This window comes from Penicillium oxalicum, chromosome I, assembly GCF_001723175.1.
Source record: "Penicillium oxalicum strain HP7-1 chromosome I, whole genome shotgun sequence".
Lineage (NCBI taxonomy): Eukaryota > Fungi > Ascomycota > Eurotiomycetes > Eurotiales > Aspergillaceae > Penicillium > Penicillium oxalicum.
The window spans coordinates 917,457-943,043 of NC_064650.1; the positions used below are offsets into that span (position 1 = coordinate 917,457).

The 25,587-nt window shown below is 52.4% G+C and overlaps 10 protein-coding genes across 10 annotated transcripts; 2 read left to right on the forward strand and 8 right to left on the reverse strand.

Moving 5' to 3' along the window:
• Positions 1-488: 488 nt before the first annotated feature.
• On the reverse strand, positions 489-1,786 carry POX_a00313 (Peroxisomal 2,4-dienoyl-CoA reductase; the record flags this gene model as incomplete). Its single annotated transcript, XM_050109258.1, has 6 exons — positions 489-616; positions 694-844; positions 907-1,106; positions 1,176-1,339; positions 1,407-1,665; positions 1,732-1,786. The coding sequence occupies 6 exons, from the start codon at positions 1,784-1,786 to the stop codon at positions 489-491; spliced, it is 957 nt and encodes a 318-aa protein (XP_049973026.1).
• An 840-nt stretch (positions 1,787-2,626) lies between these two features.
• On the forward strand, positions 2,627-3,261 carry POX_a00314 (uncharacterized protein; the record flags this gene model as incomplete). The annotated part of the gene is made up of 2 exons (XM_050109259.1): positions 2,627-2,686; positions 2,764-3,261. The coding sequence occupies 2 exons, from the start codon at positions 2,627-2,629 to the stop codon at positions 3,259-3,261; spliced, it is 558 nt and encodes a 185-aa protein (XP_049973027.1).
• A 495-nt stretch (positions 3,262-3,756) lies between these two features.
• POX_a00315 (uncharacterized protein) lies at positions 3,757-5,147 on the reverse strand (the record flags this gene model as incomplete). The annotated part of the gene is made up of 2 exons (XM_050109260.1): positions 3,757-4,473; positions 4,560-5,147. The coding sequence occupies 2 exons, from the start codon at positions 5,145-5,147 to the stop codon at positions 3,757-3,759; spliced, it is 1,305 nt and encodes a 434-aa protein (XP_049973028.1).
• A 703-nt stretch (positions 5,148-5,850) lies between these two features.
• On the reverse strand, positions 5,851-6,645 carry POX_a00316 (uncharacterized protein; the record flags this gene model as incomplete). The annotated part of the gene is made up of 2 exons (XM_050109261.1): positions 5,851-6,467; positions 6,555-6,645. 2 exons carry the CDS (start codon positions 6,643-6,645, stop codon positions 5,851-5,853), a joined length of 708 nt encoding a protein of 235 aa, XP_049973029.1.
• A 1,349-nt stretch (positions 6,646-7,994) lies between these two features.
• POX_a00317 (uncharacterized protein) lies at positions 7,995-9,509 on the reverse strand (the record flags this gene model as incomplete). Its single annotated transcript, XM_050109262.1, has 2 exons — positions 7,995-9,352; positions 9,434-9,509. 2 exons carry the CDS (start codon positions 9,507-9,509, stop codon positions 7,995-7,997), a joined length of 1,434 nt encoding a protein of 477 aa, XP_049973030.1.
• A 1,991-nt stretch (positions 9,510-11,500) lies between these two features.
• POX_a00318 (uncharacterized protein) lies at positions 11,501-12,403 on the reverse strand (the record flags this gene model as incomplete). Its single annotated transcript, XM_050109263.1, has 2 exons — positions 11,501-12,046; positions 12,197-12,403. The coding sequence occupies 2 exons, from the start codon at positions 12,401-12,403 to the stop codon at positions 11,501-11,503; spliced, it is 753 nt and encodes a 250-aa protein (XP_049973031.1).
• Positions 12,404-14,079: 1,676 nt separating this feature from the next.
• POX_a00319 (uncharacterized protein) lies at positions 14,080-17,357 on the reverse strand (the record flags this gene model as incomplete). Its single annotated transcript, XM_050109264.1, has 4 exons — positions 14,080-14,842; positions 14,949-16,660; positions 16,726-17,038; positions 17,101-17,357. 4 exons carry the CDS (start codon positions 17,355-17,357, stop codon positions 14,080-14,082), a joined length of 3,045 nt encoding a protein of 1,014 aa, XP_049973032.1.
• A 2,264-nt stretch (positions 17,358-19,621) lies between these two features.
• On the forward strand, positions 19,622-21,336 carry POX_a00320 (Proline-specific permease; the record flags this gene model as incomplete). Its single annotated transcript, XM_050109265.1, has 2 exons — positions 19,622-20,804; positions 20,879-21,336. The coding sequence occupies 2 exons, from the start codon at positions 19,622-19,624 to the stop codon at positions 21,334-21,336; spliced, it is 1,641 nt and encodes a 546-aa protein (XP_049973033.1).
• Positions 21,337-21,519: 183 nt separating this feature from the next.
• Positions 21,520-22,641, reverse strand: POX_a00321 (uncharacterized protein; the record flags this gene model as incomplete). Its single annotated transcript, XM_050109266.1, has 2 exons — positions 21,520-21,657; positions 21,739-22,641. 2 exons carry the CDS (start codon positions 22,639-22,641, stop codon positions 21,520-21,522), a joined length of 1,041 nt encoding a protein of 346 aa, XP_049973034.1.
• Positions 22,642-23,521: 880 nt separating this feature from the next.
• Positions 23,522-25,393, reverse strand: POX_a00322 (uncharacterized protein; the record flags this gene model as incomplete). Its single annotated transcript, XM_050109267.1, has 3 exons — positions 23,522-24,000; positions 24,065-24,647; positions 24,707-25,393. The coding sequence occupies 3 exons, from the start codon at positions 25,391-25,393 to the stop codon at positions 23,522-23,524; spliced, it is 1,749 nt and encodes a 582-aa protein (XP_049973035.1).
• Positions 25,394-25,587: the final 194 nt, after the last annotated feature.

The window sequence follows — 25,587 nt, forward strand, 5'->3', positions numbered from 1 at the left end:
ATAATGTTTCCCAAGAAGGCTTGAACTGGCCACGAAAGGTTCCCAATGAGCTTGAGATACATCACGTCGGGTAGTTCTGTGTCCATCTTTCTTGGCCTTGTCATATGCAAGAGAAATAGGTCTATGAGTAAAGCCTGATCACTGCAAATGTGAAGCACCGTATCTGATCAGTTTACAATCAAGACGGGCTATCCTCGACTAGTCCCCTCGTGCAAATGGACGTGGACCTAACGGCCCGTAACCTAGTCTGGGGCCTCTTCCATGGAACCCAAGATATATCTGGAGCCCAGAAGGTTACTTCGTTCAATTCGTCGCTGATATGAGTACACGAATATAAATAAATCACTGGGTATCAAATTTGCCATTTTCGAAAAGATTACTCTATAAAGCTCGAGAATCTACAGGTGCAGACAACATCCCTAGTGCAAAAGCAAGCGCAACCTTCAAAATCACTTGACAATGATCGCACGAACTGGCAAAAGATACGCTCAAAGCTTTGAGCTCGCCTTCTTGCCCGTCACGTTGGCAATTTCTTGACCAGAGAGAAGGATGTCGGGGTATTGGACCTTGCCGTTGCCCGCCGAACCAGCGGACATCCGCCAGCTGGCACCATCCACTTTGGATATGTTAGTGTACATTTCATTGCCACTTGACGTATAGTCTGATCTCAGTGATGCATCTCAGATCACTTACCAACCAAAGTCTGTCCTGTGACATAACTGCCAGTATCGGAGAAGAGGTAGATGGTCGCGTCGGCAATATCACGAACGTGTCCAACACGACCCAGCGGCTGTGCCTTGGTGTAGGCCGCCTTGGTATCAGATGGGAGGAGACGGTCCAAGCCCTGGTAATCTTGTTAGCGTCTGGCTGTCCCATGTTTTTGCAATCTTCCGAGTGGGGTCTCACCTCTGTGGAACCGATAGGACCGGGAGCAATAATGTTTGAAGTCATGCCCCGAGGTCCATACTCGATGGCAACGGTATTAGACAGAGCGTCGATACCAGCCTTGGCGACGGAAACGTGTGCCTGGAACGGTGTGCCCCGATAGTGAAGGGTGGCACTGACGAAGATGATTCTACCACCCGTACCACCAGGGGCTGGCTTGACTATCCCAATCTGTTAGAGCCCGGTGCCGATGGAATAGAATTAGGTCCCTGGATTTCGGGGCAACTCACGGGTCTCTGAATCAATGCGATGCTTGCCGCCGGACTCGATCAGGTGAGGTAGAGTGGCCTTCAGCGTGTTATAAGAGCCGATCACGTCAATATCCATGACTGACTTGAATGCGTTCACTGAAAGCTGCTCGATCGAGGCAAGAAAGTTGCCCGCAGCGCCAGCACTACGGGGAGCCCCATGTTAGCATGAAACCAGCGGTGTCAAACCGACGTCTTGCAGGACAATCATACATCACAAAGTCAATGCCACCGAGCTCTTTCACACAGCGATCAACTGCCTTCTTCAGGTCATCGTACTTGCGAACATCAACAGCACCGATGCCGATGACCTTGGCTCCGGAGCGTGCCGTGGCAATATCTTTGGCTGCACGTTCGGTCTTTTCGACATTGCGACCGATGATGCAGGCATTGGCACCAAGATGAACTAGAGCACGCACTTGGGCACTGCAAATAGTTCCTGCACCTCCTGTGCAAAAGACAACCTTGTTGGCTGATGAGAGGCGTCAGTCATACCGTGGCAGATGGAATTGCTGTACTGAATCAAAGGTGTCTTTACCAAAGATACCGTCTTTCCAGGTATCGCTCATATAATCTGTCTTCGCGAGAGACATGGTGAGAAGTAGCAAGAAGCGAGTTGAAAGATAATGTATGGGTGAGCGTTGCGTAGGTTTTTTAAAGGTTCAAAGGCAAGGTCTGGATCGACGGGCGAGCTGGTGGTTTCGTGGACGATGCGGAGGTTAACTTTCCCCGTTGCCTGTTCCCCACGCCGTTGAGGACTTAAGCCTCGGCTCGGTCGGCAGGGAAGAGTTATCCACCCAGTTTGAATTCAAGCCGGCAGCTCCCTGCCGGAAAAATGGTCAGTATGGTGGTAAGTGAACTCGGTCAAGGGCGAACACATGTCGGAATCCTGCCGGAAGACGAATTATGCACTACCGGAATCGATCCTGCCGCCGATTGCCTTCCCGCGGATTCTCCTGAAGGACCCAGTCACCAAGTTGTACCATCTACACAAAGGACCAGTTGCGGAGCGTTGGAAAATCAATGCAATTCGAAGCTTCCAAATCAATTCAAATGCAGGCGCCATAATCACGCTGATTTAAACCCCGATAAGCAGTTCCCGATACCCTTTCCAAGAAAATTCGCAGAAATTTCTTTGTTTTGAAGTCCCAGAATCCCTGCTTCTCGAGCTACAAGGTGCGATGTAAAGGAAAGTAAGATCCTGGTTGCCTGTACTTGGATCTAACGCCATTGATTGGATGACGCGTGCACGTCACCACCAGCACCATAACCTCGACCGAGCCACATCCACTACACTGCTCTTTCATTAACTCCAACTCACCGCTGTCTAGCCACCGACCACGACAAGCCATCGCCAGGCCCTTGAGTCTGTGTGCTCTGTATCCAGCTCACTCTGCTCTCGGAATTTGACACAAGAGTCTCCCATTGACGTCATGGCCTGCCCCATCACGGTCTCCAAGTTCGTCGGCACCGTGTCGCTTGGCCTACTGACTGTAAGAGAAACTTTCACCATGAGCCTTCTATCTCTTGTCACAGCCGGATGCTAATCAGATGCCATACCACAATCTAGGGTCTCTCTTACTCCACTGCGAGTATCACCATTCCCGCCCTCCAACTCCTACCCAAATCCAGCACCGCTGCCCGCTGCCTCAATGAAGTCAAGCGCCTCAGTCGCAAGCAGGCCTTGCGATTCTCCAGTCTGGCCAACACGTGTCTTCTATTCGCATACTTTGTATCACCACCCCGCCGACAGCACCCGTTCCTGATCTGGATGTGCGTCGTGTCTACCGCTGGCGCCTACGGTGTGGATATTTTTGCCAACCGTCACCTCGGCCTGAAGAACTGGTTTTACAGTACCATCTACGATACTACTTGTCTGTCACTCGGCGGCAATGTTGCTGCAAAGAAGGAAGAAGATCTCGTCGTTGTTGAGTCCGAGGACGACGTCAATGGTGAGAGCGTTCGGTTGGAAATGAAGCAGGAGCGTCGCCTGCAACGCGTTCGTACCTGGCTCACTGGGATTGCCTTCACCATGGGCGTGGTGGGTCTTTGGGGTGACAAGAAGTAAAGCAAGCGCTCGTCATCCTTTGATAAACTTCGTAATTTTCTCTTTTCTCGGTCTTGATTAGGCGCCGGAGTGGACTGGGACCCCTGCCAGCCATGGTCGATCAACTAAGGGTTGTGCCCCTCGTCTAAAATGCGGCGCTTGGTCGAATGTTCGTTTGGATGGAGCAGATTAACGTAAATATGGTGTTAAGGGTAGCATTAATTTGTAAAATTATACGTTCATTCTTGTCAGATTCATCCTATCCATTGCTTTGGCATAAATTAATTGCAACGCCTAGAAACCTGCAACCTAGTGTAACTCGCCTACACTACAAGATCGAAGCACGAGCTCAGCCCCTCGCCGAGGCAACTCAACCCCCCGATGGGAGCCACAAGTGTTGCACGCGGGAGATGCATGCCCTGAAGATCGAAAATCCACCCCAGAGCGCGAGAAGGATAGGAAGTAGAAGCTTGTTTCCCAATGCTTATCGATTAAAGAACTTGAAAACAACAGACGCTATACATGATACCACCCACGCGGATCAAGAATCTGCATCTCATCGACGACGCAAAAACCACCCGCTTCCTGCCGATCTGCAGACAAACTCGCCCACTGCGTAATCTTCCTTGAAATTGGCCTCTCTTTGAAATATGCAAAATTGGTCCAGCGACTGATTCTATTCCACCACAGTCCTTGTAGCACTGCCCGCGGCGTCAGCCAATTCAGTGTCGGGTTCACGGCGACATATGCTGCGGTTGTGTACCCGACGCGCACGCGGGGGTTCAAGTAGACTCCATGGTCTCTAGACAGTGGATTGTCTGCGTGAATCAGACAGCATTCCGATCCCTCGAGATGATGAGACGCTAGAGAGTCGGGGATACCGCGGAAACGAAGAGGCGGGCTGGCGAAGAAAGGTGCTGCAGGCATGGCAACTACAACCCCATGATTAGCGGAGCACTTGGAGATTTGGACGAGTTCCTTTTCAAAAGAGGAATGGTGAAAGATACCCATGCCATTCCAGCAGCTTTTTACCGGTACCGGGAGCAGCTTTTTCATTGCGTGGCGTGAAGACGCATCTCGGAAGAAGGGCCAAATTGGAGTAACAGCCTCGTGGCCGTGAGAGTCGCGGAGCGCAAATGTATCGTAATAAAACGGAGGTTTGGAAAAGTCCAGTGAGCATGCGGCGGCGTAGTCTCCGTGATTGGTATTCAGAAGCTCCAAGACATCATTGGACTGTATGATTCTCTGCTCATTAGCTTCAAATTCACTCTTTCCTGATGCCTCCACGACCCCGGCGACAGCCACGGGGCGCTACGCACCGTAAAGACGACGTCGTTCAAGAACAATATCTTATCGAAATGAGTCCCCTGTTTTGCGAGCCTGCGCAGCGATTCAAGACTATGGTTCCGTACGCGCGACAGATATGGAATTCGTCTCAGTTCTTTCTTCCCCCGGGGTGTGACAACCCAGCCTTCACCATCTGGAGGCGCGGCAATCTCATCCGCGTGGCTCACGTAGGAGAGGGTAATATTTCGGGGCACTTTCAGTTGCTCAAGTTCCGCATCGAGCTCCACCAGAGCACCCTTGGTGTTATCATAGCTTCCGCTTTCGTAGATGCTGATGTAGATGTTCTCCGGACCCAGTTTCCAGGAGAGCTCGGTAATGGCTTTACTCAGGTGGCTTCGAAGAATGTATTCATTGTTCCAGTTGACCATCGCAATGTAGATTCTTTCCGTCCGATGAGGTCGATCCTGATAGATTGTGTCGGATTGGGAGACCAGCCGTAGAGTTAGGTGGAGCTCGGCTAGATTCCATAGTATGAACCCGAGGAGTATAGTTCGAATAATGCGATGGCGGAGCAACACACGGCGAATGGTCCGTGGATAGGATGTGAGGAGATTCTTCATTGAGATCAAAAGAATGGACGTCGCAAGCGCGACAAGTGAGAGGAGTACTTAGCTTGGAAAGCTCGGAGGAGATAGAGTCGAAATCAACTGCATTTTGGAGTCAATAAACTCAACGAGGGGGAGAGGTTGGCTGGGATGAAGAAAGCCAGGAGAGAGACTGAAAATGCGGATCCATTTTGCCTAGAAAATACCTAGAATTCCAAGGTTTCAATAGACTGGCGATGTCGAGGGGGCACATCCTATTCCTTCAAAGGGGGTGGCAGAGCGTCAACTTTTGCTTCTCCCTTTTTTTTTTTTCTCCTGTCGTGTTTGATTTGTGACTCCGACTTGTTTCTTTCTTTTTTGAACAGGTTCTTTCATAGTTCCTCACACTCGAGGGAGAGAGATCTCTCCCTACCCTAAGATACCAGATCTGATCTACATAACAAGGGCGTAACGGGAATCCGGGGAAGTCCAGAGCTCAGCCGAACAGCTGTGGATCGGCCAGTGGCAGCATCTCCCGATCTACGCCTGCGAGGCGATGGGCAACGGTTTTGGGACAACTAAAACCGATTGGCTCACGGGCAGAAAAAAAGGTAGTCAAATAATTAGTTGAGTCTATAATGAGGTTCAAAAAGGCTGGAGCACGAGGGGATCTCGACCAGATCATCACATCAAGGGCGGCGGCCCTTTCGTCAAGAGGGGAGACACGCTTGCCGCGTCATCACAGCGCGTGGAGAAGCGCCGTCAAGGCCGTTCCAACGGTCGCAAGAAGCAGCATCGTGTTCTTTCTTGGTGCTGCACCCGTGGCACTTGGCGATGCGGTCGATGAGTCGGTACTGGTGCCATTGACCCAGGGCTGTGCCGGTAGAGTGTCGGAGCTCTCTTCGATCTCGGCGACGCTGAGAAGTTTATTCTCCAGGGACGCGCAATCCACCCGCTCGTCGCTCTCGGGGATACTGTTCGTCACCGCAATGGGGAGATCAAACACAGTGTAGTAGTTTGTGCCATTCCAACGGAAGGACTGGTGCATGGAGATGTTGTACGCGCCCCGAGCAGAATCGTCCTTGCCAGTACCGTCGCCGACCAGACACTTGGGCCATATCCAGTTGACGTGCTTCACGGTGGATGACGGTTCCAGGTCCAGCACACGGCCGACGTAACCGGTGGTATTATCGGCAGGTTTGGTGCCGTTGGAGATGGTGAAGTTGTGCGACAGAGTCTCCGAGGTCAAGAACAAAGTGATACTGTGAAACAGCGTCGGCCCGTCCTTGGGCTGGGTGTAAGGAGGCCATGGAAGCTTGCCATTTCCCGAAACGTCAATGGCAACCTGGAGGTTCTCTAGAGAAGAACTCAGCGTCTTCGCGTTAGTCTTTTCGGGGCGAAGTCGAAGAGCAACTCATGCTCAGGCAGGATGGATTTGCTTACGTCCTCCCAGAGGCGTGTTTGGCTGTGGGGCGTCGACGATGGCGAGGCCGGGCGTGTAGACTTGCCCGTTGACGATCGTGAATCCGCCCATGACGAAGTAAATCGAGATCAATGTGTGGTGCGTATGTGTGTGGGGGTGTCCAGGAGTGCTTCTACAGCTACAAAAGTAAGACAGCGATCGATCTGGGTGTTCTTGTTCTCTGTATAAGATAAATCACCATGTGGCCCCCAATGGCCATGGGTGTGTTTTTTTTTCTCACCCCCCTGATCGCATCCATGCAAATTAAACGGCGACGCCCACGACCGGGGGACGAATCTCATTTCCGACCCTCCGCTTTCCCCTTGGCATTTTTGGTTTAATTATTTCGGTCGTTTCGGGGATGCCTAGCGCAGAGGGTGCTAGCTCAGGTCTTAGTGAGGCCCCGCATTAGACCCAGTGCATCATGATGGAGCCTAATGGCTTTCGGGTAAGCGTAAAGAGCACCGTTCATTCGTGTGTACCTGCAGCTGAAGATGATTTGCGCAACTGTACAACCTTATGCACCATGAGATTCGCAGCCTGGGCTAAATGTACAGTACTGTACAGGTGCATATCTAGCCGGGTTACAGATAGATACAAAATAGATGCACTGTCCATGGATAGAATCCAGAGTCTGAGATTAGTCATCCCACGTCTGGAGTTTCCGCGAGAGTCGGGTACAGTACTGGTACCTGGTTCACTGAGCTTCAACTAAACACGCCGAGGTACCGGCACCTGTCCCACTCACCCACTGCCGCCTTTCACTAACAATTTACGCAAGTATACATGTTTCCTCGACAGTGAGAGGCCCCGATCTCGACCTCCTCCATATTATTTACATGCAACTCGTCACCATGAATGTACGCAAGAGAACAGTCCGAAATTCAGTACAGTGAATTTTTGAGCAGCGAAGTCTGGGTACTTCGAAACTGCCCCCGCCCCACATGACTCCCACGGATCTTCCCAGCCTAGTTGGATCCTCCTCCCAACCCACAAACACTCAACCACCCGATCTACCTCTTGTATGATGGGCAAAGCAAAGTCCACTGGTGCTTCGGCTCCTTGGCCCGAGGAGTACATGCTTGGAGACTTGTCAGCGCAGCGAACCGTACTTTGTGACCCTTGCCATGGGTCAGAGCGCCACGGGGTGCCATCGACGGCAGGCGAGTTCGACGTATGTTAAAGGCATTGAGGATCCTTGTCATCCTTTGGTGACAGGAGACCAAGGATCGGATTGTCATTTTTCGGCAATGCCCACTCGGCGGGGGGTCTATTACCCGTGTTCCCAGCCAGCGTGAATGGCTGCATCGTCCCCGAGATTTACAGCAATGAGAGATGATTGCATTTCTGAACGTATGCAATCATGAAGAAAGTGGCATCATCTCGATGCCTGATTCATCCCACTTGAGATGTGAGATCAACTAGACCGGGAAATGGAGCCAGTCCGGGAAGAAGTCGGGATCCTCGAGCCAAACTTCACCAGTCTCGCCGCTGGGCTGGTCAAAGCTGGCAGCGATCATCCGCTGTCTGTCCCACTCAGGAAGAGCCCAATGCTTCATCCAGCTAGACCGGAGAATAGCATCGGCAGTCAGCCGTTCTGCCGGTTGCCATTTCAGCATCGATCTCAACATCTCCAGGAAGGCTTCCTTCTCAGCTTCCTCCATTGTCGCCATACCCATTTCGCGCCGGCACCGCTGCACCACGGTCTCAAATCGACCTTCGAGATCCGGGTACTTCTCAGGATCGATCGGCCGATTCTCGTGATCAAATCGGCTCCGGCGATAACTGGACTTTCGTCCCCACTGAGAGTACCACCCGCGAGGCAATTTGCCCAGGACGGCATTTTGCTCGGCCGTGATGTCTTTGTTCCCGTGGTACCAAGTTCCGAACAGCGGGTACCAGGCGACGAGATCCCACAAGGTGCAGGCCAGGGTCCAGATGTCTGAGGGGCGGGACATGGGGGTTCGGGGATCCCAGCGTGCCTCCGGGGGCTGGTAGACATCTGGCACGGTCGAGTCGCATCTGACTTGGGAATCCGCGGTCCAGGACTCTCCATAGTCGGCCAGCATGATGCGGGCGCCGGTGGGCGTAATCTCCTCGGGGACCGGGCGCCATCTGATCGGCTCGACACAGGTCTGGGGTGCCTCTGCTGTGAGCGGCTGGCCATCGATGCGTTGGACGGGTCGGAGCATGGCGGGGCCATACGCTTCGACGATGTCCAGGTGGGTGAGTGAATTTACATCGTATGGTAAGTGAAGCAGCACACTCGATAAGGTGAGGTCACCGTGAACGATGCCTTTCTCGTGCACATGGGCCACGGCGGTTACCAGTTGGGCGGCCAGGATTCGCACGACGTCGAGGCGGAGGATACCTTGAGAGGACGCCCATTTGGCTTGCTCGAGGGTTGCGCCTCCCACACTTGTCACCAGGCAAGGGTGAATGCCGTTGATTCCGTGGATCTGGAAGCTGCTTAGGGCAGGCGGGATCAACTCATTGACGTTGGTGGGGACAATCGAGCTAGGCTCCTGTAGGCGCTCAAGGACAGCCGTTTCCTGGGTCAGACCATTGCGGGCAGCACCGACCTTGATGGCGACGTTTTGCATGTAATGCTCGCCTTCTCCCATGTCAACGGCCAACCAAACAGTCGAGAATCGACCCCATCCCAGCTTGTGACGGACGACATAGCGGTCGTTCAAGACGGCATTGAGGGTGACGGGATGGAATCCTCCATGCTGGTATCGGTTGGGATCCTCCACTCCTTCCAAGGGCTGGTACTTGACTGTGACTTTTGTGTCAGTTTTGCTGTCGTGGCGATTGTGTTCAAGTTTTCATTTTCTTTCTCATGGAAGAGAAGACTTACCAATAGCGGAAGGCTGGTCCCTGGGGGTTGCACCTCGGCCAGTGGGGAGTGGGATCTGAGTCTCCATGCCGGACATATCGAAGAGGTAATTGGTCCGATTGTAGGGCTATCCGTCCAGTACTCTGCAAAGGCAGGTAGGCACCTGCAGGATCTCGGCGAGAATGAAGAAGGATTGAGATCAATTGGAGAAATTGGAGAGGTAGGGTATGTGGAAATTGAGGATGTGTGTATGTGTATGTTGTGTGCGTGTGTGGTAACCCGAGGCTTGATCACAAACAGCGGCGACGATATCAACGTTGAATACACCCGAATCTTCTACTGAATCCGAAACAAGCGGCGGCGTCAGAGATGTACTTCGAAGATGGATGCAGCAACGAGTGAACCCCAAAGCAGCGGCGGTGACAAATTGGGCGTCGGGAGGTGCACGGAAGAAACGAGATGCACTTCGAAGACGTGTGAAGTGTCTACTGCGACCCCAAAACGGCAGCGGCGGCGGATTTGGCTTCGGAGAACTGCGAAGCAACGAGATACAACTTCGAAGATGGGGGAAGCAACGTCTGATGCCAAGATCAGCGGTGGTGACGGAGTGGGCGTCGGGGATGTGTGAAGCAATGAGGTACACGTTGAGGGTGTGTATGCAGCAATGGTTGATCTCGAAGCAGTAACAGCAACGAGATGCACGTGGAAGATGCACGAAGCAACGATTGCAGCCACCAAGAAGGAGACGGACGTGTTCGATGTGTGAAGGAGGGGATGGATGTGGTAGATGTGTGAAGGAACGGATCAAAGTCCACCAAGGAAGAGATGGATGTGCAAGATGTGAAGGAGAAGAAACAGGTTGAAGCTGATCAGCAACAGTGAGAGTGAAGAAGAAAGTGGTTGGATTGCACGAGAGAATGGGTTGAAAAGCAACCGATGGAGAACGTTCGCTGAGTGCAAGATCGAGTCTGTTGTGGGATGGCTCCAGCGCCGCGTTTATAACACCACAACGAACGGCCTAATTGTCGAGGTCGCCAACTTGATGCGATTGCGTGACACGATTGCTTCTTGAATCCGCCCTATTCAGGAAGAACATCTCGAGAGACGGCGCCGCTGCCTGATGGTACAAAGCTTCTACCGAACGGAGCCTGCTCCTCTATCGCGACTACGAGAAGTGCAAGAGAATTGATTCCTCATCAAAGTTCAGAGATATACAGGACTTGCGAGTACCACCCAAACCCGACAGTATATGGGAATTCAGCTGTATAGAGCGGATGTCCGACTCCTGTTTCTGTGACTGCCTTTGCAATTGAGTGCCGTGATGACGCTGTCGATTTGACAGCCCGCATCATACGGACTATTAGATCTTCTGGGACATTTGAAAAGGAGAAACGTCCATGAATTTCACGGGGACAGGAACTTGGCATGAACCTCCTATTCAGACCAGAGGTACTTGTGTAGCCTGAAACACTACATGAAGGTGTAGCCTGCACATTCCGTGGTAAGTTACGCGGACTTGGATCGGAGCCTTGACCCGAAGTTCAAAGTGTTTCCGGATGCTTCATGGCGGAGACAGTGCTTCCGTTGTTTTGCGTCTATCAGATTTGCCAATGTAGATGAATCGTTTGTGCACACAAGGTACATCTAGATAGATACGGAACGGCCAAGAATGGCTGGAACTCAGCGGAAAGAGTGGGGATATCTTGTATATTAAGCTCGGGTCGTCTATGGGCATTAAATACATGATTTTGTCGACTGTCAAGGCCATCTCGCCATTGTAGAGATGGCATGTGTTTCGGCCGTGCACGGACAGACAAGGTACCATCCGACATGCCAATTAGGAAGTGTTATTATTTTCAGGCCTTGTCCTTGAGGACTGTGCCGTGGTTGATTGAGAAAGACAATAGTCGTTCATCATCAACATGGTATGTGTGTGGAAATTGATCAGCGACTGACCATTTCTTTCCACCGCATAGAGCTCTCCTTCACAGAGAGTCCATTCGGCGCAGTGCTCTCTTCCCCTTCCACAAGGAAGAAGAATCAAGTTGAAATGCCAGCGCCGCCGGATCAGCAGCACACTAAAAGCACTTAAACAGCGTTCTCTGGCACCTTTTCATCCGTCAGATTTGAATCCATTCTCTCCGGCGCACCTCCCGGTACCGGGCCATGCGGACTGGAAGAAGGCGGGGAGGCCGAAGCGCCCGCATCCTTGGACGGAGACGGCGGAGCAGGAGACGGTGGTGCAGGTGTGAACCAAAAGCTTGGATACCGACGATGCATATTATTATTGAAGAGCAGAGCACACACCATCATCAAGGTTGATGAGAGCAGAAGAATAGGCAGGTAGTACCAAGACAGATCCCAGATTTCCAAACTGGTGGCTGGGAGCAGAGCCGTTGCACCGGCAGGGGGGTGCGTCGTGCCGGTAAGCTGCATGATCACAATCGCCGTGGATGTGGACAGGGAGGCAGCCAGCCAGCGGAGGGAATTGAAACGCTCCTGGTCGGGCATTAGGCTGAAAAGCTTAGTGATGCACAGTCCGGTTAAACCGCTGAAGAAATGGCCAAAGATCAAAGACCGGGGCTGGGCCAGTGGACTGTCGATGGCGCCGAAGACGAGTACGGCAGATGCACCCTGTTGAAGGTATGGTTAGTGGTGATCCGGGTCTAAGGTGGATTGTCTCCCTCTTTCTGGATCAACATGGTCAAGAGAATCATCCAGGTGGAGAATCGGATGTTGGCTGGAAGAGAAGGAGTCGCTTGAACGATTGCGATGAGGACCTACGTAGGATGCAATAATACCCGGCACATGACGTGAGGTAAAGTAGTGTGAATAGTTGAATAGCACTTGGACGACGGTGAGGCCTGCAAATGCAGAGACGAAAGACCAGGCGTTGGTCTTCCACATGGGCAGCGGACCGACAGGCTTGGCTCGATAGCCTAGCCAGTGGCTGACCCACGGGGGCAATCGAGCAAGACGTGATTGCGACATGGACGATTTTGAGGTGGAACCGGAGAAAAGATTGAGAAGAGACTGGGAAGATATGAGGGAGTCTGGTATGCAATGCAATGGACTGTGCTGGGTCCTGCGATATTCACAATGAATACGGGGCTGAGCAGAACCTAGGGATGGTCGTCTGGTTCCCGATACAAAGCTTCAACCGACACGGAAATGTGGATCAAAAAGAGAAGAAGAGGGAATGGCAGAGGCGGGTGGGGGTGGAATTGTGATTTGAACTTTCCATCAGCTATACACTGGCGTCATAGTGGATGAATTTATAGAAGATCAACCGGACGAAGAAAGAAAAAAAAAATGGAGACTCAAATTAAGAAAGACGAATCATCCCAGCCAGACGGAATCTTGCAGGGCCACCCGGTCGGAGAAAGTCGTCAGACGCTTAGTGGCCAGTTGGTGAGGAGACGAACCCGATCGTGCGGAGAAAGAGGATCGAGGTTGAACTGGGATTTGCTCGGGATTTGACGGTGGCACTAAGCCTGAAAATGACATGAAGAGATGGAAACCCCCATCTAAATCCACGTCGGGCAAAGCAACTAAAACATGAAATTGGAACCTACGGCTCCTTGATGTCTTACTGCCCTACCAGGTGATCATTCAGTCTGAAGGAGATATTTTTTTAAAAAAAAACCCAATTCACGCGCTCCGTTATAAAAGAACAACAAAGGGAGAGAAAGGAGAGACTTGAAATTGCCTCCTCCACAAAGACATCCTATTTTGTGATTTTTGGCGTGCCGCCACACGCCCACCGTTACTGTCAACCTGTTTAGAAGTGGGCCGAACGGGTCCCACCCCTTTCGGGCTCAGGATTTGTACCTGATGCACTGATGCTGAGTGAAGATGACGATGACTCAAGAGCCCTCTTCTCCAACTGATGCGGGGAACCTAATCCGTTCTCGTTGCTCTTTTGCAGGGGCCTTTACTGATGTATTGCAGGAGTAATAAATTTTCTTTTTTCTACAGATCATGATATAGAGGCTATGGGAATGTCGACATGAATATCTATTGAGCAGCCATGCAATCAAAAAAAAAAATACTGGGAGAGCACTCGATTAGAGATCGTCAAGAACTCGACAGTTCACGCAAGGGTCTTTTCCCTTCCAAAATTTTTCTTGGAGACCGTGCGGGGGTATCTATGTCATGTGATCGTCCGTACCTACGCGACCGGCGTGCGCGGCTTGGTGTGGTTTATATTCCCGTGGAAAGAGACTGCTGAGTCATATATGATTGATTTCGGAACTCCTTGCAAATTGTTCTCACAAGCAGCGCTGTGTTGAACTTCACCCTTGAGTCATGATTGCATCTCATTTGTTGTCAGTCGGAAACGGTGGCGCCCTCCTGCTGCCACGGGGAACCAAAAAGAAAAATCAAACCTGATTCACAGAGAGCTGTAGGGGAGGGGGAGCGAGAGACTGTTGAGATGATCGCAGAATCCTAATTATTCGGCAATTGAACCTAATAATCCACATGACATACATAAGGTCCAAGGGGCCTCTCGGCCAATGCACGATATACATGCAAAGATACTCCAGGTCACAACTCGACTCTGAGCAATTATGGTCGGAGAAAAGAAGGGGAGCCTTCAGTATCGACTGATCACTTGCATCGACATCAGCTATACAACCCACCAACCACGCCGAGACACAGTGAAACTAAACATCAGTCAACTTGCGACGCACGATATGCGACTCGCCCAATGCTCCCTTCATGATAAGCACCAAATCATCAATGACACTCAAGAACTTGAGATACGCCGTCACCGCGACACAAAAGCGGCGATAATTCTCGTCCCGGATCAAATCCGTAGTAAGCTCAATCTCCGCCTGATGCAGTTGCCAAAAGGCGAACGTCCGGTTGAGCAGTGGAGTCGGAAGCACTTCCGGCAGGGGATCACCCGTCTTCAGCGCCTGTTCCACGACGCCGAGCACCGCCATAACGTCTCCAATATTTCGGTGATCGAGAAGACCCATGCGCTGGGCGACCATGGTCTGGAAGTGCTCCGGAAGTGACGCAGACAGGTGGAGCAGTTTGCCCAAATCCCGGTTCAGCTCGTAGCAGATGCTCTTGATTTGGGTCAGCGTCTCACTGTCGAATGGGGAGCCGGAGAATTCAAGGCGAAGGAGTGCGACAGGGCCGTCGAGGGCCGAGATGGACTCGGCAAGGTTCAGTGCAAGTTTTTCGGCGACGAGCCCTTCTTCCCGGTCTGGCTGACCCCAGCAGGATAGGAGCAGGGCATAGTGGTCGGAAAGGGAGCGGATAACATTTGACATGGATTTGCAAATGTGCCGTGCTGCAGATGGGGGTCGCGGCAACACTTGGATAATCAACGCTGCTCCGGCGCCAATGAGGACAAGTAAGAGTCTTCGCCAGAAGACGTTGTATCCCCAGCCAGGGTTGCCATATGTCGGGATGTGGCTATATCGTCAATGAGTCAAGGCTCTCAAATGAAAAAGAAAAGTAGAAAAGGAAGAAATTTCCCCCCTGTTATTTGGAACGAGACAGAAGGGAAAGGATCACTTACGTATCATCGTAACTGTACCCGATAATCAGGATACAAGTTGCACCACCCATTATTGTCGCTGCCAACAGCGCCGGTGGTGCGAAAATCCGTCCCCACATAAGCAGCAACAGGATAACAGCCATCACTGCCGCCAAGCCGTACGGGTTACCAGGACCACCACCCGATCCAATATACCAAGCGACCAAGCCTGCGACACCTCCAACTATGGTTCCGATGAAGCGAGACGCAAGCGACAGGGTGAAGTCGGACATGTATATCACGAGCGTGGTCTGGCCCATAATCAACGCCCACAGGCCCTTTTCGCGGTAATAAAATCCCGCGCTGGATGGTATCACCGCGGGGATCGCCAACGCAACGGTGACCACCACCATTCGCAGTGCGTACATTCCTTCGGCATTGATCAGCCAGTGGTACGTCCCAAGCACGATCCGACCGAGTCCGCTGCGTCGCTTGACTTTGAAGCCTCGGCTCAGGTTGAGGCTCTCCTGGGCTGCCTTGGACTGTTCTTCAATCATATCCGGATCCACATCTGTAGACTGCGAGGCAAGAACTGGAGCAACGGCAGATTTGCGGAAAACCCAGTTGACGGCGTAACGCAGTCCACGTGGAAGCCACAGCCGCGCTTTGGTCCGTTCCTTCATCAAAGCGACCAACTGACCCAAGACCTTCTCCCAGGCATCTGCGTTGACGAGGATCTGTTCTTCAAACACCATTCCAACGGCAAGGCCGCGAACTTTGTGCAGTGTGTCGTCTCGCCTATCCTTCAACATCCCTGATTCGTCAAAAATCTCCGCGGTGGACTGGATGAGGCGCTCGGTGGCTTCAGCCGCGAATGACACGCGTAAAGTTCCCAGCGCGGCCAAGGAAGACTCGCAGCGCTGCAAAAGCTCATTGAGCTTTGCTTCGGAGGGTTTACGAAACCAACGGGAGGAGTTGATCGCATTAATACTGTCAGCCACTGAGACGATGGCCTCCTGCAAAACCGGGAGAATTTCACTGCAAGGTTGTCGAACCGCTTCAAGCATATCTTGCCTTAAAGCTTCATGTTCGGGCAAAGTGAAGGCTCTGACGAGACTAAGACTTTCAAGTAGTTGACGCCTGCCTGCTGCCCACCGCTCCGATTTACCTTCAGGCTTCTCATTCGGCTTCTCAGCCGGGTTGACCTCTGTGTCGAGGTCTGAGTCTGTCATGACTTCTCGCAGTTTCTCAAGCTTTGCTTCTCCTCCCAGGCGTGCGATATGGTAATCCAGATGGGACAGACTGGCCAATGCGGCTCGTCGAATTGGCTCCCTAAGACTCTTGATATCATCTGCGTTCCATCGACTGACAGAAAAGTCCAACTGTAAGAAGCCGATGGCTGGCTCATTGCTTTTCCAAGTCGCCAGGATTTTCATTTTGAGCTTATGAAGATCTTTCACTTCCAGGTGCTCAGCGTTCATCAAGCTACTCACGGTGGCATCCAAGGGACCTTTGAGCAGTCTCACGACAGCTTCCATGCCCTCCAACACGACATACGAGGTCGATGTTGGGAAAAACAAAACATTGCAGGCCATACCAATCCCGATACCGATAGCTGCTGGCTCAATCAGAATCTTTGGCAAGGTTCCATTGAACCGTGGAAGGAGTGGTCCAATGGTGATGAATATGTCCATGATGATGATTCCAAATATTTGCGTCAAAGTAAACTTTGGGTTCTTGGCGCGAATGCGAGACTTGAGACAAAAATATTAGTCAGGATGTCCACTCTTTCATCCGGGAATCCCCTCTTTGACCTTACCAAGACATAAACGAAAAAGCAGATTAGGCAGAAGTAGACTGAGGAGACACGAGCGTCCAGCATCGCGCCCTCATAGATCAACTGTTTTTGGACGGCCGCGATGGGCTGACCACTCGCACTGGCCAGACTGGAGGCTTTTTGGCCCAGGGCCTGCAATTGCGCCTGAGTTGCAGCGGCAGGTCGTGCGGCGAGGGCGGCTTTCATGGCTATCACACCCCAGCCCCAGCCGAGGCCCATGCCGATGATAAGTGTCAACGTCCCCAAAAGAAAAATGAAGAGAATTCCATTTGGTGGGACCATGAACAGAACCAGCCTATACATCGAAATTAGTGCCATACAAAAAGCTCGCTCGGGAACCATGAAAGATCGACCTACGTTGCAAAGAATGTAGCTGTACCAATGGTCCGAAGAGCCGGATTGATGAAGATCAACAACGACGCGACCCATGCTGCGACTGTACAGCGAAATAGAACCTTGAGATCCCGCGCGTTGAAATGATCCAGCCACGCGGGAAGTTTCCTGCTTGCCGGTGAGGTCGAAGCTTTGGTCGGTGCCTCCGCGATGGCCTCCGAGCTTGCCGCTGGGGAGGCCGCATTGGGCGCGGCGTCCTCGTGCGCGGGATTCTGCATCATGCGGCTTAGGGCTTGCCTCAACTGACAAGATACCCTGCGTCGCAGTCGGGGAATATGATCGTAATGCTCTGGAGTCGCTGTTCCTGTGTACCTTTCAAAAGGGGCATTGTCAACTTTTTCAGAACTACAGGCTCGGGTTCCAGTGTTGAAGTGCTGAGGTAAGTCAGCGTCGCCCGTTCCGAGCCGGTCCTTGAGTTCGACGGGCGGATCTGCGCTATCGATCCGGCTGAGCCAATTCTTCGTTTCAGAACTGAGATCACCAATCACCCCAACTTGGCTGGATGGTTCCTTTCTACGCTAGTATCTCCAGTTCCCCACTAAGTCGAGATCATCATTTGTCCGTTGCTTGTCCCTCGTGGGGTGGTTCATAAGATCGACAGTGTGAAACCATGGCATGCAGTCTGCTTTTGACATATAGGGGCCGCATCTGCGAGACTGGCTCGCAAGATCCTCGAGAAGCTGGCCGATTCAGCATTCTTTTACTGGAGTTACCCGCTGGCATTTTGGCGAGGGCATTTTGGAAGACTACAGCGCCAAAGCCACGAGTGAGTAGTCTAAGGCTCAACAGTTCCAGCAACGATGAGTAAGTAAGACACCCAGGCAAGAGGTCGGGGTGAAGATGTTTGACTGTGAGGACCTTCCTCTTCTCCGATGGCTGACCAGTGATAATCGAATCTCGTACCGGGGACACCACTCGCCCATCATGATTCTGTTGCTCCCGTCTCGCTTCTCTACAGCTAATTAGCAGTCACCGCAGTCCAAGGCTCCGTCAAAGAGTGCTGGTTTTAGATTTTACCCTGTTCGTTGGAGATGGGAACCCAGAGAGATGGACTCGGATTGGATCTCCCTTCTACAAGTGGGCAGGTCGCTGGTCTGAACTTGGGCTGATAGCTGTTACCTGTACGATGAGGACGGCCAGCGCAATCTCAAACGATGCCCTTTTGCGCCACCTCTTTTGCTCTTTCAAAGTGGAGCCGAAGGCGAAGACGGCGTGGTTCCTCTGCTCATCATGTGACATTGAAGTGTCTTGGGTTTTGTGGCCCGAAGAACAAGGCTGACTATAATGCCTGAAACTTCAGGTTGAGGTGGCGGCAGAGCCTACGGAACTCCCAACGGGGAAACCAAAAAGGATTCAGTATGAGAACGGCTCAGAGGCTCAGACAGTAGACTACCAATCACTTCCGGGCTGGAGATTTGATCCAGGCCTTCCAGAGAGCCGCTTTTAGCCTGGCCTTGCATTTTTGGCGCAAACTTAGCGTCAAAGTTTTCCGCGGCCTTACCACGAACGCCCTAGTCAAGTTGTTTCAAACTCTGCTACGGAACGCCACTCGTGTGAACTACTGGCGACTCTGGAGGCCAGTGACTTTTTACAGTTCACACCACTGACTTGGGATCGTCGCTTCAAACGTAAAATTTTGATGAGCCGCAAGATGGCCGGGTTGAACAGCGGGAGCTGAGATTATCGTTCTGCACGTCATCGTCCTCGTCTGCACTCCAGACGATCGAGGGCTAAGCAAATGCACACCCACCGTGGCAAAGCACGTGCCGTGGCCGTTAGCAGGTCCTCCCCGCGGTCCCGCAGGATTAATCTCGCGGTCGGGACTTTGCACTCAGAAGAGGCCAGAAGAGTTCTGGACAGGCCTCCAACGCGGTCGTAGAACCCGATGAGGATACTGTTGTATTGGGTCAACGTTGGGGCATGACATTTCCCCGGGGGAACCACCCCGTGCCCAGCAATCCGGACTCTTATTAGGGCACGCAATGACAAATGCGAATGATACCATATCCCCGGTCTTTGTGGTCTGCTCCCATTTGCCTCCCCGAGGGCGCCGAACGAAGAAAATTCACCGATCGTCTCCCGACCGAAGTGGAGGTCTCCGGCGCGGTTACGCCAATAAGTCCGCCGTTGGTGGAGCAAGCCACTCGAAGCACCAAAGTTGGGCCCCCGATGTCGTGCTCTAACCATGCGCGCGATGAGATTTCAGAGCAAGACAGAAAACCAAGCTCATGCCCCCCCTCCCCACGCATTTACATTTTGTCCAAGAATAACACTCACTCCTCCTCTTCCTGTTCATCATTTGTTATTCTCTCGCTCTCAGAAGACGATTGACCAGACGACTTCGCGAGAGAAACAGCCTAACACACCAGGCACTGGATCCCTCTGATACTTCCCTCTGCGATTGATCGATTGATCTCGCACGGTCGTTTTCTACCTTCCTCCTCCGTCTCTCATCATTTCCAAAAAGTCGGGGAAAGAAAAAAAGATGGAGAAGTCCCCCGTGGCCACAGACTTTATCCAGCCGGAACCCGCGAGGGTCGATGACTACCATGACTCGTCCCCCAAGGCTGAGCTGGAGCTCAATGTGGGCGGTCGTGGTGCGACTCAACGTCGCCTGCGGAACTACCAGGTCACCATGATCGGTTTCTGCAGTGGTATCGGAACCGGTCTCTTTGTTGGTACTGGATCGGCCTACGCAAAGGCGGGTCCCGCCGGTCTTCTTCTCGCATATATCATCGTCGGTCTCGTTTTGTGGTGTGTCATGCAAAGCATCGCCGAATTGGCCACTCTCCTCCCCACTGCTGGGTCATTCCCTCACTGGGCCACCCGCTTCATCGATCCCTCCGTCGGTTTCTCGCTCGCCATCTCCTACGGATACTGCTACACGATCGCCATCGCTTCGGAAGTCTCCGCAGCCGCAGTAATCGTATCATTTTGGACGGATATAACACCGGCAGTCGTGATCACGGTGGGACTGGTCCTGATCCTGATTATCAACCTGATGAGTGTGCGATTCTACGGTGAAACAGAGGTCGTGGGAGGTGCTGTCAAGATCCTCTGTTTCCTGGGCTTGGTCATTGTTTCGATCGTGATCACCGCTGGCGGTGCTCCCAATCACGAGGCGATTGGCTTCCGCTACTGGAACAACCCCGGTCCCTGGACGAACTTCAACGGTATTCCCGGGTCCACCGGTCACTTCCTCGGTTTCCTATCATCCTTCGTCAATGCTTCGTTCAGTTTCATCGGTGTCGAGACCGTCGTCATCACCGCGGCCGAGTCCGTGGATCCGCACCGTGCCATCCCCAAGGCCGCTAAGCGTGTCACCTACCGCATCGGATTCTTCTACATCCTGGGCGCTCTCCTGATCGGTATCATTGTGGACCCCCGCAACATGGATCTGGTCTCGGGCACCGGCAACGCCAACAGCTCTCCCTTCGTTATTGCCATCCGTGAGGCCGGCATCAACGCACTTCCCTCGATCGTGAACGCCTGTATCTTGGTCGCCGCCTGGTCGGCCGGTAACTCCTACTGCTGGGTGGGCTCGCGCATGATCGTGGCCATGACTACCGATCACCAGCTGCCCCAGATCTTCGGTCGCGTGAACAAGACCGGTGTGCCCTATGTGGCTGTCATTGCAGCCTGGTTGTTCGGCCCTCTGGCTTATCTGAGTAAGTAGCATTGTGTCAAATTTTTCAAGGAGTGGATCACGGGGTCAATGCTAACGAAACCTTTTTGTCTGCAGGTCTTGGAAGTGGTGGCGCTGCACAGGCTTTCACCTGGTTGCTCAATCTAAGCACGGTCGCCGGTCTGATTGCCTGGGCTACGCTCTGTTTCTGCTACATTCGCTTCCACGCAGCCATGAAGGCCCAAGGTGTTTCCCGAGACACTCTTCCATGGAAGGGCCCGCTTCAACCCTACGCGGCCTGGGTCGGTTTCATCGGCTCCACCATCATCACCTTGGTTGCCGGTTTCCCTGTCTTCTTGAAGGGCAATTGGAGCACCTCTGACTTTGTCGCATCATACATTGGCATCCCCATCTTCATTGTGCCCATCATCGGGTGGAAGTTGTGGCACCGCACGCAATTCCAACGTGCAGCCACCATTGATCTCTGGTCTGGTCGTCTCCAAGACGGAGAGATCATGCCACAACCGAATCCCCGAAACACAGTGTGGGGTCGGTTTGTCGACTGGCTGATTTGAAGTCGTTAACAGAACTTTTTTTCAACTTTCTGTGTATATAAATTCAACATTTCATGGCATATAATTAATGTGAGCGATCCTCTTTTTTTTGATTCAAAAATTTTCAGTTCATCGGTTCCGTAGCCGATCGATTCTTCACTTTTCTTTCCACTTTGATTAGAATGTAAATTTCTCATCCAGTCGTCATTGGTGAAATTGCTCGCGGAGTCTTTTGATGTCTTGGGAAGTTGCTTTGCAGCAACCGCCGACAAGGACTGTCTCAAAGGGGCCGTCCTGGCCGACTTTGCGTACCACCTCCGCCAACTGAACTTCCCATGCACGCTAGATTCGAGTTAGTCTGAAGCTAGCGCCAAGTGCCGGGCCCGTAAGGCTTAGCCGCAAGGGTGGAAAAGGAAGACTCACATCATCCCGACCACCTCCGACAGTAGATCCAGCTGGCTTCTCCCAGACTTGAGTCGTTGTATTGTAAACTTCTCCATTGGTGCCGTCGGGGTACAGAACCAGGACAGGAGGGACGGAAATCTCGCCCTGAGAAATTGCCGCCGAGACTCCCTCTCCAAATTGCTCGAGCAAGCCAGAGAGTTTATGAAGTTTGGTGCAGTTGATACCAATCCCCCAAGGGGACAGTCCGTTTTCCATGGGGTCGACAGCAGCATGCACCACCTGCTCTATCGAGCTACCATCTGGTAACAAGCTATCTTCTCGCGGGAACACGCACGCAATCCAGAAAGGTGCCTTAATTCCCGAGTCGCGGATCGCTCTCCTGACCGCACGCACCTCATCCAGACGAGGCAAGGTCTCAAAAGCCACGTACTGCAACCGTGAGAGCAAGTCACCCTCAGAGCTCAGAAAGAGCCGCAATCGATCAAGGTGCCAGTTGTAAAGGGTCTCCTCACTGTCATGCTCAGCGTCATACGCACCGCTGTACTCCTGGCCTGGAATCATACATGCACCGTACGGGCCCAAACTGAGGGCAATTCGGGCCCCTCCCTTAGGCGCGTTTGCTTTCTCTGCGCAGTCGACGGCAGTTTCCAGGTACCGCCCGATAGCTTCTCTCGGGATGCCATTGGGGAATTCAGCAGTCTTGGTCCGTCCAAAGCCCTCAGGTGAGACTTGATATGTAGCGGTCAAAAGCACATCGGCTCCTGCTGTCACGAAATCTTTTTGACAGGCTTGCAAAGTTGCCGGGTCGGAGACCAGCAAGTGAGTGGACCAGAGAGGCGTGGTGGTACTGTCAAAGTTCACACCATACTGGTCTTGCAGCGAGGTCCCAAGACCGCCGTCTAAGATTTCGACTGTAACCATTGCGGTTAACTTGTTGGAACTTCAATTGAGGGGGATTTTGTTCTTCCACCTTTGGGGGTAGTAGTGGGGAAGAGGGTTATTTCAACAACCGATCAGATATGCTCGTGGTCGAGTACCTCTCCCGTGTCGTCCCCGCCCATCGGCCTCGTTACATAATCTGGGTTCCGTTGTCGGGCGACTCAATTTCAAGATGAAATGGATCGCAGTTGCAAATTGCAGTGTTCCAGTCAGTTCGCTCTATTTTTTTTTTCTTTCTGTGCATCCACTAGAATTTTTGAAAGGGCCGCATACATGGATAGAAATCTAAAGTAGAGGGCAAGATAAGTTTCAGTTCATAGGCGAGAAGCGCAACGACATTGCTTTGCGTGTACTTATCCTGCCTTGAACAACAGGAATTTCAATCAAGTTATCTTGAGTTGTGCGCAATGCGCTGGAGTACACAAATCTCTTCGACCGACTTCTTGCAGCTGGCGAGAATCTCGTCACTCAGACGACCTTAGGCCCGAAGTTGTCATATATTGACCGAGCTAGTCGCTAAGCCCGGTACCTAGGCCCTGTGAATAAGGAGAATGTCCACCTAAAACGCCGAGAACTCTTACGTACTTACTAATACCATGCAGTGGGATTTTTCTGAACATCTCAGAATTGCTGCGGAATTCTAGCAATCGAATGTCTTGTCTATGATGAGTGGGATTTACACAGCTCAAAGTACATGGCGGGCACCGCACTCCTCGCGTGGGAAAACACAAAATAGCGCTGATATATTTACATCCAGGCATGAGTGTGCGGGTGGATAGAAGTGCCCGTAACGTGCACCCCACCTTGCGCCGGCAGTGCTGGCAGGACATACGGAGCTGCTTTCGCAATAAGTGGCCAATGATCAAGCAAAAGTAGGGTGAATCTTGCCTGATGCCCTTTCCGCCAGTCTTTCCTTCATCAAAACCTCATAAACGTGACTAGTCCACGAGCAACAAACCCGCCTCGTGTCTTTCGGATCGATAATTTCTTCGACGCCAAACGCATTTGCCGTTCGCACGGGATTCATCAGCCGCAGATACTCTTCCTCGAGTTCTGCATAGCGCTCTTCCTTCTTGCCCACCTTCTCTGCCTCTCGAAGCTCATGTCGATGCGCAACCTCTATCCCCCCATCAAGTGGGAGAGATCCCCACTGTCCAGAGGGCCATGCCACTTGCATGACGGGGTCACGGCTTCCCAGCATGACACCGCCGGCCACACCGTAAGCGCGACGAGTGATGACGTTGAAAATAGGAGTAGTGGTGGTGTAATACGTCTTGGCTAACTCGACACCCCAGCGCATAGTGGCAGTCTTCTCTGCAACTGTACCGATGGCGTACCCAGCTGAGAGCAGAATTAGTAAATTTCGATGCGAATTGACTAGCTAGGAGGCGAAAGGTCAACTTACGGACATCCAGAAACTGGATGATGGGCAAATTCATCACGTCACATAGTTTCAAAAGACGTGTAAGCTTTTGACTTCCGGCCGCATCAAGAGCACCGCCGTTGACCTCGCAATTCAGTGAGATTATTCCGACGGGATGACCCCCAAGACGAGCCAAGCCACCTATGGCTGTACGCCCCCAGAGCGCGCCAATCTCAAACCACGAGCCCTTGTCGACTACGGAGGTGATGATAGTGCGTGGGTTGTACATGCGTGCCTGTCGTCTCGGAATGATACTTCGTAAAGCAATATCTTCGCGATCTTCTGGGTCGTTGCATGGGATCACCGGCGGTGCGTCACTTCCGCTATTTGGCAAAAAGCCGAGGACTAGACGAATTTGCTCGAAACACTCTTCTTCATTGGCAGCCAGATTATCGATAGTACCATTCGTGCAATGAACCATAGGGCCGCCAAGGTCTTGGAAGCTCAATCCCTCTTCGAAAGTGGCGCCTTCGACGACCTTGGGACCGGCGTTGAACAAGGCACCCACATCAGCAGCCATGACAGAGAAGTGACATGAGACAACTCTCGCCGCGCCGAGTCCAATCTGCGTTCTGCGTCAGCCTGCTTGGAGAACCTTTTCGGAGTCATCTTTCGACTTCTTACCGCGGGCCCCACGACAGCTCCCAGATTCGGAATTCCCATATTCAGCTGCTGCATGACTGGCCTGAATGGCCGAACATAGGGTAGATAGCTCCATCCCTCGCTCCGAATAGTGGTGACACTTCCGCCCCCAGAACTCCCATCTACGAGTTTGATCACGGGCAGACGCAGAGCAACTGCCAGCTTCTCCACATATACGGTTTTCTCCGAGCTGGCGCCGTCTGCATGACCAGATCGAATGCTAAAATCATCTGCGGTTAGAAGGACTTTCCGTCCGCGCACCAATCCTGCTCCCTGAACGTTGTTGCTCGGGACGAAAGAGACTGGCGTCTCGCGCATGGGCGCTGTCTTCTTCCATGTCACGGTACCTGAGACCGAGCCAATCTCGGCAAAGGTGTCAGGGTCGAGAAGAGCATCAATCCGCTCGCGAACCCAGAGCTTGCCAGCTTGCTTTTGACGCACGTATCCGCGGTGCTTCAAATTCGGAGTTGCTGCGATCTGGCGAAGAGTCGCAATCTGCGATAGCACGTCCGAATGATCAGCTGGCAGCTGAGTGCTTTTTTTATTGTTGTTTGCCCTTTCCGCTTTCAGAGCCTGTTCTCCCGAGATATGGGAGGAGACTTGATGGAGGCGCTGAGCGGCGGTGTCCCTGCCATTGGACGTATGTTGTGCGTCCTCATCGTCTGCCATCTTGACTCGTTATCGTGAACAATTGAGAGTTCGTCGAAAGTAACCGAGAATACTGACCGAGACAGCTATTCGTTCGAACGAAGATTTCCAAAGATGAGCTGATCAGCTGTGTTTATGGTCAGGTGAGGGGGTTGGGGCGCTTCTCCATTTGACCATCCGAGGGCCGAGGCGTTTGCCAAAATGCAGGGATGGTG